Source organism: Microtus ochrogaster, unplaced genomic scaffold (genome assembly GCF_000317375.1).
Source record: "Microtus ochrogaster isolate Prairie Vole_2 unplaced genomic scaffold, MicOch1.0 UNK14, whole genome shotgun sequence".
Lineage (NCBI taxonomy): Eukaryota > Metazoa > Chordata > Mammalia > Rodentia > Cricetidae > Microtus > Microtus ochrogaster.
The window spans coordinates 3,024,603-3,034,571 of record NW_004949112.1 but is presented as its reverse complement, the minus strand read 5'-3'; the positions used below and the strand labels follow the sequence as shown (position 1 = coordinate 3,034,571).

Here is a 9,969-nt window from a genome sequence, read left to right as displayed (position 1 = left end):
ACTCCGCCCGGCTGCCCGGCGCAGGACGCCAAGGGGTTAACGCGGGGCCGCGGCCGCCTCCGGAGCTGTCCGCGGTGCTGGAGCCTCAGCCATGCACTGTCCCCCACGCGCCCCCCTCAGCATGTGAGCCCCCCGGGGCTGCCCGCCCTCCCGAAGGGGGGTGCGCGCCCCCTCCTCCGGCCCCTCCCCCCTCCCGGCACGGGTCAGCATGAGGCGGGGCCTGGGGGCCCGGACACGGGGGTTCAGCCGAGCGGGGACGGGGACGCGGCGGCGGCGGCGACGGCGGCCGCGGTGGTGGCGGGGGCGGCCCGGATCGGGACCTGGGCCGGGGCCGGGGCCGCGGTGGCGATGGCTTTGTCTGCAGTCGGGGGTGGCCCCGGCGGGGGCGCCCTGCCCCAGCCGCCCCCTGCGCTCTCCTCCAGCTGGCCTGCGCTGGGGCCCCGGCGGCGCAGCGTCTGGTACATTTACAGGTAACGGCGCGCAACCCGATCGTCCCTGGCACGACCCTCCGTGCGTTCAGGGCCCCCAGACCTGTCCACTTTCCTCTTCGCAGCCTCCCTTCTTTAGGCCTGAGCCCTCCCAGACCCTCTCTCAGCAGCTCAGCACCCGCCTCTCTTCCTCCTCCCTCCTTCCTGTGCCTCAGACGCTGCTCCAGGGCCTCCTGTGCTCTCCAAGACTTTTTGCCCACCCTCCAATGAAAAGAGCCCACTACAGCTAGACTCTGCAACCCACTCTTGCCCTTTATGGCACCCCTAACTCCCCTACTCTAAGGAGCCCTTTCCCAGGATTCCCCCCCCCCAGATACCCCAGGCCCCCTAGCCCTCCAATCTTCCGCATCCCCGCCCCTCTTCCTAGAGTCAGCAAGTCCCCCCATTCATACCCCTGTCTCCCATTCACAGTCGGTCCCCCCACACACACACCTCCATCACACAGGCATCCCGCCCCCGGCCTTCCCTCCCCTCCTCTTTTCCGCTGCGTGTCACTGTGCGGCTGTGCGTGTGTCAATGATGTGTGTGCCTATGACCGCCTGCGTGTGTGTGAGGGACAGACAGAAATGGAGAGGCTGTGGGCTCCAAGCCCACCCCCCACCTATGTCCATCTGTGTGTCCCTGCGTGGGGGGTGTCTGTCTCTGTGTGACTTAGAACCATAGCGAGGCTGTCTGGGGACTGTGTGCGTATGTGCGCCTATGTGTCTGTATGCGTGCGCGCACATGTGTGTGTGTGTGTGTGTGTGTGTGTGTGTGAGAGAGAGAGAGAGAGAGAGAGAGAGAGAGAGAGAGAGAGAGAGCATCTGTCCCAGAGACTGCGGCTGTGTTTCCCAACACCCAACCTCCTCTGCCTTGGCCTGCCCCCTCCTCCCCCGCACCCTCTCGTCAGTTTGCTCTTGTGTTTCTGTCCCCACATACCCTGCTCCGTGCCCCCAGGAGTCTGTGCATGGGGAGGGACGACCCTGGAGCCCGAAGTTCTACCCTCTGCGGGGATGGGGGCACGTGGGCTGAACCTCGTGAAGCTTCTGCATGGGGCTCTGGCATCTGCCTGTGTGCTGCTCTCAGCATGGGGACAGGGGCCGACTTGCTTGCATGCGGGGGCCCTGTGCAGGCCGTGGAGAGGCCTGCCGAGATGGGAACGCAGGGAGGGAACACTGTGGATGGCAGCCGGCTCCAGGCTGTTGCATCCTGAGTGGGCAAGAAGGACCTGGGGTGGGGGTGGGGAGCAGTCGCGCCGCAGTCTCCATGAGGGAACCAGACCTTCTCTGGGACACGGAGGGATGGCCTGGGGAAAGACATGGTGCCAGCTCCTGATGGGCAGGTAGTCCGCACCACATACGGTGGTGCTGTGTGTGCACTGGAGGGGGGTGCGGGGAGGGGGGAAGTGCGGGTTTGCTGGACAGAGGGGAAATAAGATGTGTGGGTACTGGAAAGGGTTCGGGTACTGGAGTTTGTGGGTGCTGAGTGCCAAGAAAGGTGCCGAGATGAGAATGGAAGACAGGCGGTAGGAAGAGGATTTGGGGGTGGGGACCGGGCACCAGAGCCTGGAGTTTGCAGGGAATGTGAGCAAAAGCGGCTGCTGGGAAATCCAACCTAGTCCGCGCTGTGGATACCCAAAGGAGAAAGGGCTTTCCATGGATGGCAGGGCAGGCAGTGTGAAAGGGATGTGGAGGCTGTTGGGGGACACCATAGCTTATCTATATAGGAGGCAAGAGAATGTGGGGGCCCGAGGCCCAAGAATTTTGGAGAGGAGGCAGACAAGGGTGAGGAGATTGTAGAAATACAAAGAGGTCCCTTGGAAGAAGGGATGAGCAGAGTGACTGGGAGCAGGGGTGATTTCCCGGTATATCCTAAGGACACCCACCATCAGACCAGCTGTTTGATGAGGTAGTTTGGGGAAACATGGGGATATAGGATGGTGCAGAGGGAGGGGTAGAAGAGGGAGGAGGCAGAAAAGCAGGTACCACATCAGGCACAGGGCACGCAAAGGTACAGAGACACTCTGCAGCATGCTGGGGTCCATGTGCCAGGGAGGAACAGATGGGAGTGCTGTGGGAATGGAGAGAATTGGGTGCTACTGGGACGTGTCGCTTTCAGGAAACCTAACTGGTGATCTTGACCGTTCTAGCTGGTGTGATCTTAAGCAGGCCCTTCTTCTGTGCCTCAGTTTACATAGTTTAAAGATGGGAACACTCGCAATCAACCCCACTCAGGAATGTTGTAGTGACCTAAATATTAATGACCTAAAAAGTGGTTGGCCATGCATGGTTCATAATATATCACTTGTGTTACTGGCTGAAGTTAGGATAAACCCCAGAGACTGGAGGAGCAGTCCGGGGCTGTTTTAGTTAGGGTTTCTATTGCTGAAACAAACACCATGACTGAAAAGCAAGTTGAGAAGGAAAGGGTTTATTTGGTTTATACTTCCACAACACTGTTCATCATAAGGAAGTCCAGACGAGAACTCAACCAGGGAAGAGTCTTGGAGACAGGAGGTAATGCAGAGGCCATGGAGACTCGGTGCTTACTGGCTCGCTTCCCACGGCTTGCTCAGTCTGCTTTCTTATAGAACCCGGGACTTCCAGCTCAGATGTGGCACCATCCATAATGGGCTGGGCCCTCCCCATCAGTCACTGATTAAGAAAATGCCCTACAGCAGACCCTATGGAGGCATTTTCTCAGTTAACGTTCCCTCCTCTCAGATAGCTCTAGTTTATGTGTCAAGTTGGCCTAAGGCCAGCCAGCATAAAGGTCACCTCATCAACTTTGGAAATGTGTGTCTGAGGTGTTTGGGTGGTGTGACATGAAAGAAATTCTAACTGCCGTCACCCGAATATTCTCTTAGGTATTGAAGATTTTTTATCAGCTAGGTATAATGGTACACACCTTAAATTCCTAGTGCTTGGGAGACAGAGGCAGGCAGATTCCTGTGAGTTTGAGGTCAGCCTGGTCTTCAGAGTGAGCTCCAGGACAGCCAGGGCTACACAGTGAGACCCTGAATGGAGAACAAGCACACAATGTTACTGTGTGTCTCTAGAGAGTTTCTTAACCTTTCTGTGACTTACTTCCTTTCCTATAAAACGGAACTTAGTAGTGTTTAAGTCTTCTCCGTGGACTGGCTGTGAGGAGATACCCAGTGGGTCTGTTGTGAAGGGTTTTCAATGCTGCCTGGCCTGTAGTGAGCCGTGGCCTTGGCATGTGAACAAGAGGCTCTGGTCTGAGGACAGGATACGGGAGGAGGTTTATGTGTCAAGCTGGGGCTGAAAGAGATTGCAGAGTTGGATGTGGTGGCTAACATACATTACTCCAACACTAGGGAGGCAGAAACAGGATTGGTGTGAGCTCTAGACTAGACTGGGCTGCAGAGAGAGGAGAGAGAGAGAGAGAGAGAGAGAGAGAGAGAGAGAGGGATCAGAGCATGGGGAAAGTTGAGGGTGGCAGGCATGCATGCATGACGGAAGGTGACTTTGCCGTGGCGAGGTGTAAAGGGGCAGCATGAAGGGCATTGTTGCCTCATGGGGAATTTCTTGGCATGTGGAGAGAGTGTCAGAGTAGTAAGGACATAAGGGCTTAGAAAAGGTTGTCACCCTGTGTAGGGATGAGACTGCCACAGAATACAATAAGAGCCAAAGTGCCCTGACCTCTGGATTGTCCCCAGACTGTCCATTGGCCTCACCCTTCTAGCCTCCTTAGACCCATTTCTCTCATCCCCCTCCCCTTTCTTCAACCCTTCAATCTTCTCCCAGCACCTGCTTCAGGCAGCTGCAAAGACTACTAGGAGGGGGAAAGGGGAGGGCTGTGGGGGAGGAGGCGGGAGCCTGTGAACAGGCTTGTTGGCCTCTGGGGCAGCACAATGGCTGGGGTATGCCTCTGTGTGCATGCATGATGTGGGGCCCATTAAACACAGGAAGGAGGCAGCACACAGGCATGTGCAGAACACCCACTGGTGTACAGGAGCATGGGTCTTTACCGTGGACGCTCACAGAGGGTACTGACGGGGTATGGTGGCACTAGAATACAGTAGGCACACAGTTAGGTGTTATCCCCATGTGTTGGGAGGTACTCAGAGGGCGTGTGATGGGAATACACTGATATCAAAGTGAGGGGAGTCAAAATCAGGGCATACTGGGATGTGTGGGGGTGTCACTGAAATATACTGGAGTACTTGTGGAGGGCTGTTAGCTGAATATGTGGGGGTAGGTAATTGGGGAACCCGCATGGATATTATTGGAGTGGCTGAAAGCCACACAGATCGAGCTGAGGTTTAGTGTGTGTGGAGGGGGTGCTGAGCGTTGCTGCAGAGAGAGAGGGAGCATGGCGCTGGCCCTGGGTTCTAGATGCTAACAAAGAGGCACTGCAGTGTGTGTGTTCTGGAGTGTTCTGAGAGGAACTGGCTTGAGGTAGAGCAGCAGTTCAGGTGTTCCTGTTGTACACTGGGATGAGCAGGCGGGGAGGGTGTGGAGTGGGGTGTAGTGGTGATCCAGGACTGAGGCTGTGCTGCAGCCAATCTGAGGAAGCAGGAAAGCAGGTGCTATGATTGGAATTTTATCCATTTCCTGTGTTTGTATCCTACTAAGATGTCCTGGTGAGATATACGGCTTTAGAATTAACACCATATTCAGGGGAAGTTGGTGTATTGGTGTTTACTTTTTCAGTACTGGAGATGGAACCCAGGGCCTTTGTGCATGCTAAGAGGTGCTCTACTGTTGATCCATACCCTAGCAAATGTTCTAGGAAGAAGCCTCCGGCCCCTCGCTGGGGGATTCTAGGCAGGGGCTCTAGCACTGAGCCACACCCCAGCCCCCCACTGGGGGGAGGAGTTCTAGGCAGATGCTGTACCTCTGAGCCACACCCCAGCCCCCCAGTAGGGCAGGAGTTCTAGGCAGAGGCTCTAGCTCTGAGCCACACCCCAGCCCCCCACTAGGGGAGGAGTTCTAGGCAGATGCTCTAGCACTGAGCCACACCCCAGCCCCTCACTTTGGGGGTTCTAAGCAGGTGCTCTAGCTCTGAGCCACACCCCTAACTCTCTTTTCACATGACGACGTCTTCAGACAGAGCCTCACTAAGTTACTTGGGCTGATCTTGAGCTTTTGCTCCTCCACTCTCAGCAGCCTCCCCCAGTAGCTGGGATGACAGGCTTGCATCATCAAGACTGGTAGTTGGTGTGTGACCAGAGTGTGCCGACAGCCTATGTGTGACACACTGGACACTTCTCAAGGGATGCAGCAGTCAGCACTGTCCATCGGAACTTTCAGTAACTGACAGGAGTGTTCTGTGTCATCAGGGACACCACATGGCCACCGTAACTGAGGAACCGACACTTGAAAATAGTCCTATGCAGCTAAAGGCTGCCATACTGGACAGGGCAAAGTAAACATTGTTTCAATCTGTCCTCTGGAGGCCTTCCTGTAGTAAAAGAGATGAGGTGTGTTAGTACATTCGCCTCTTGGCTTAGCACCTAGGCCTGTGCCCTACCCTGTGTGTGTAGTACAAGTCTGGATGGCTCACAGTCTCCTCAGCCAGGCCCTCAGGACAGACTTGGTAACTGAAGCACAGAAGGTTAAAGTCATAGGTTCAAGGTCACAGACAGGACACTGCCAGCCAGCACCCATTCAGGGCTGTGATCATTCACAGCCTCTTCTGCCCACCCCACTGGGTGCCTGGTGCGCTGTGGGCTTGGTAACAGCTCTGCTGAGTGGATGGGTGGATGGATTCACGGAAGGATGAATGAGGAAAGAGTGGGTGGAAACCGGAGCACCCCGGGCTTTGAGGGGGTGTCTGGAGCATAAGTACAGACTGGATGGGAGTGGGGAACTGCAGTGAATGGTCTCCACGCAGAGCCTGGGGCACCCTGTGACTGGGTGGGGCACCAACTCTGTGCCTCATGAGTCCTTCTCCATCCCCCATCCCTTCCTCCTGCCTCCTGCCAGTGATTATATCATCAAGGAGAAGACAGTCTTACTGCAGAAGAAGGACAGTGAGGGGTTCGGGTTCGTGCTACGGGGGGCCAAGGGTGAGTGCTGGCCGGGGAGGGGATGGGAGATCCTCTCTGACCCAAGCAGTAGGGCCTGGATAGGGAGGATGGAAAAAGAGAAGGGACCCCCCTCACACACACCCTAAAGCCCACCCATTGTCCCACCCTGGGGTGCTGGTCCCTCAGCTCCAGTGAGTCCACTGTGACTTGGTCTGAGCCCCATCCCCTGCTCGGCCTCTCCACCCTCTCCCCTCCGACCCCGCCGGCTCCTCCCCGTCTGCAGCGCAGACCCCCATCGAGGAATTCACCCCCACCCCGGCCTTCCCGGCGCTGCAGTACCTCGAGTCTGTGGACGAGGGTGGCGTGGCATGGCGGGCTGGACTACGGATGGGAGACTTCCTCATCGAGGTGAGCGCCAGCCACACTGTCCTTCCGGGGACCCTGGGGACAGCAACTCTCCCTGGACCATTGAGAGGTGCCCACACCAGAGTGGTGGCTCACACCTGCCATCTCAGGGAAATTGCCACTACCACTAGTTCAAGGCCAGCCTGGGCTACCTAGTGAGTTCCAAGTTAGCCTGGGCCACAGAGTAAAACTGTACCTAAAAAAATAAAAATGAAGTATCATAGAATTGTCCCCCAACATATGCAGTACAGGGACATGAAGGGTGTGCAGGTCAGCCCATTCCTGGGGACACGGGAATTACAGGGAGCCGAGAAAGGGTGGGGTAGAAGGTCCCTCAGTTGGGCACTCAGGAGCTGAAGGTCTTCTACCCTCTCCTTCACAACACAGGTGAATGGGCAGAACGTAGTGAAGGTTGGCCACCGGCAGGTAGTCAACATGATCCGCCAGGGAGGCAACACGCTGATGGTCAAGGTGGTAATGGTGACCAGACACCCAGACATGGACGAGGCTGTCCACAAGAAAGGTACTTCTTCACCGCTGTCACCATCGCTGTGTCGTGGAGAGCTGGCCTCCAGCCCCAAGGCTGCAGGGAGGGACATTATGGTGCCCACCTGCAATCTCAGCACCCGGGAGGTAAAGGCAGGAGGATCAGAAGGCGGGGGCCATCCCGGGCTACTTAATGAGTTTGAGTTAGTCTAGGCTACGTGGTACTTTGTATCAAAACAAAGGGGCGTCTCCAACCACCAAATTAAGACTCTTAGGGTCACTCCTCAACCCCCCACAAGGCTCTCCTTCCCCCTCAAGGCCTGCCTGTTCATAACCTTTCTGGGGAGAAACTGAGGCAGAGAGGGCTCAGCGTGCTGGGGTGCTGTTCTCAGAGTTCTGGAAGCACAGTGGAAGGAATGGGTGTCGAGGGGTCTTCTCCCTGCAACACTGACACCTCCCGCCCACCCCCACCTTTCCAGCATCCCAGCAGGCTAAGCGGCTCCCGCCCCCAGCCATCTCCCTGCGTTCCAAGTCTATGACCTCAGAGCTGGAGGAAATGGGTGAGCCTGTGGGGCTGCCGGGGCTGAGGGCCAGGGGCGGCCAGGGGCAAGGGGCTGGACCACCCTTGACTTTGTCAGTGTTGTTAGTCACGAGGGGTCCTCGTCCTCCTCCTGTTCCGCCCCCCCTCCATGTCCTTGGGCCAGGTTCTGTGGCCTGCCTGTGTGTCACTGGGGAGTTTTTGAGTCTCCCCCTGCCCTCTTGTATCTCTGTTTCTCTGTCCTGGGTCTCTGGGGGTCTGTATGTGTCCCCCTACCATGGGTCACTCTCCTTTTGTCCCCTACCCTTTCTTCTACTGTCTCTCTCGACCAACAGAGAAAGGTTAGCGACTCCTAGCAGGCAGAATATCATGACCTGGGGTGGGTCTCATTTTCTTCTGACCTGGGGCCAGTTGGGCAGATGACTGACTATCCCGCTACCCCGGGTCCTTAGGGAGGTGGGCATTCCAAAAAGGGGTCCCTCACCTCCCCCTGATGTCCTAACTCTTGGCTCCTCTGCTGTCTACCCCTGGGCTAGTCTCCCCCTGGAAGAAGAAAATTGGTGAGTGGGTTCAGGTCTGGTGGGAGGGGCCCAGTCTCCTGACCCCAGCGGCGGATTCACCCTTCCCTTGACCCCAGCCCCTCACTGCCCCCACCTTGTGTTGGCCACACCTGCTGGTCCACACCTGCTGGCCATGCCCTCTGCAGGGGTACCCTTGAGCTTCATCCCTCTCCTTTGCCCACAGAATATGAACAACAGCCGGCACCAGTGCCCAGCATGGAGAAAAAACGGACTGTGTATCAGATGGCACTCAGTAAGATGTCACAGCATGGCTCCCTAATGCCAAATCCCTCCTCCCTGGGTGCCCCTCAGACACCTGGGAGCTAAACACTTGGGGCCCTGGAAACCCCGTTACATGATTGTGTTACCCACTCTCCTGTGCCTTGTCATCACTGGGCCCTGCCTGCTGGACTGGGAGGTGTTCCCAGAGACAGGACCAGGACCACAAGAGCCCCGAGGCGGCCCGGTCTCTGTGGTAGGCCACTTGCATTGTCTCTTTGACTGTCTTCACTCCCCGCAGACAAACTGGATGAGATCTTGGCCGCTGCTCAGCAGACCATCAGTGCAAGCGAGAGTCCTGGGCCTGGTGGCCTTGCGTCCCTGGGCAAGCACAGGCCCAAAGGGTTCTTTGCCACTGAGGTAGGTACCCTGGTGTGAGAAGGAAACTGAGGGGCTCGCTGCAGGTCTGAAGACGCCCAAGTGTCTTCATGTGAGCTCCACACTTGTCTTGAGAAGTACCACACTTCCTTCCTCCTCTCTCATCTTCTCATGTTAAGTCTCATCCGCCCTTTCCTGCCCATTTTAGGGACCTCACGTAAGACAAAGTAATGCTATAGAGATGTAGCATGATGGTTCATGCCCATCATCCCAGATCCTGAGAAACTGAGTCAGGGTCAGGAGGGTTGCTGTAAGTTTGAGACCAGCCTGAGCTACATAGGGAAATCTTGTCTCCAGATCAAAAAAAAAAAAAAAATTAAGAAAATGATGTCATAGTTATATATCCTCAGCATAATCCTAGATGCTCAACAGATGTTAGATGGCTATTAAAATATTGATGCCGGGACTGGAGAGACAGCTCAGGGGTTGAGAGTATATATTGTTCTTGCAGAAGGCTGGTGTTCAGTTCCCGGAACCCCCTGGGGCCGCTGACAACTGCCTATAACCTCAGCTCCAGGAGCTCTGATGCCCTCTCCTGCCCGCCCAGGGCACAGCACAATCCACGTGCACAGTCCCACATGCAGACACATGGACACACACATGATGTTTTAAAAATAGAGTTGAGAGTGATTGAAGAAGACACGTAAATCTAACCTACACACAAACACACACACACACACACACACACACACACACTGTGAACAATGGCTCTCCACTTGCCCTTCCCCACAGATAAAGGCTGGTCTGTATCAAGTACTTGTTCAACAAATTTCAGATACGGTGCTCCACACAGATACCTCATGCCTGCCTTAGAATCTCCCTGTGAGGGATGCTGCAGTGGTTAGCGCGGTGCAGGTGATC

The 9,969-nt window shown here is 56.2% G+C and overlaps 1 protein-coding gene across 6 annotated transcripts in view; it reads left to right on the top strand.

Annotated features, from left to right (window-relative positions):
- Nucleotides 1-9,969, top strand: part of Shank1 (SH3 and multiple ankyrin repeat domains 1) — a 50,692-nt gene that overhangs the window by 26,277 nt on the left and 14,446 nt on the right. For 4 of the 6 annotated variants that reach the window (XM_013353657.2, XM_005366881.3, XM_013353660.2 and 1 more), the window contains 7 exons: nt 6,419-6,501; nt 6,746-6,870; nt 7,255-7,390; nt 7,833-7,913; nt 8,428-8,451; nt 8,636-8,704; nt 8,972-9,090. In XM_013353657.2, the coding sequence (XP_013209111.1) occupies nt 6,419-6,501; nt 6,746-6,870; nt 7,255-7,390; nt 7,833-7,913; nt 8,428-8,451; nt 8,636-8,704; nt 8,972-9,090 (637 nt within the window). The remainder of the gene's footprint in view (nt 1-6,418; nt 6,502-6,745; nt 6,871-7,254; nt 7,391-7,832; nt 7,914-8,427; nt 8,452-8,635; nt 8,705-8,971; nt 9,091-9,969) is intronic. The other 2 variants (XM_013353656.2, XM_013353658.2) reach the window with 2 other exon arrangements.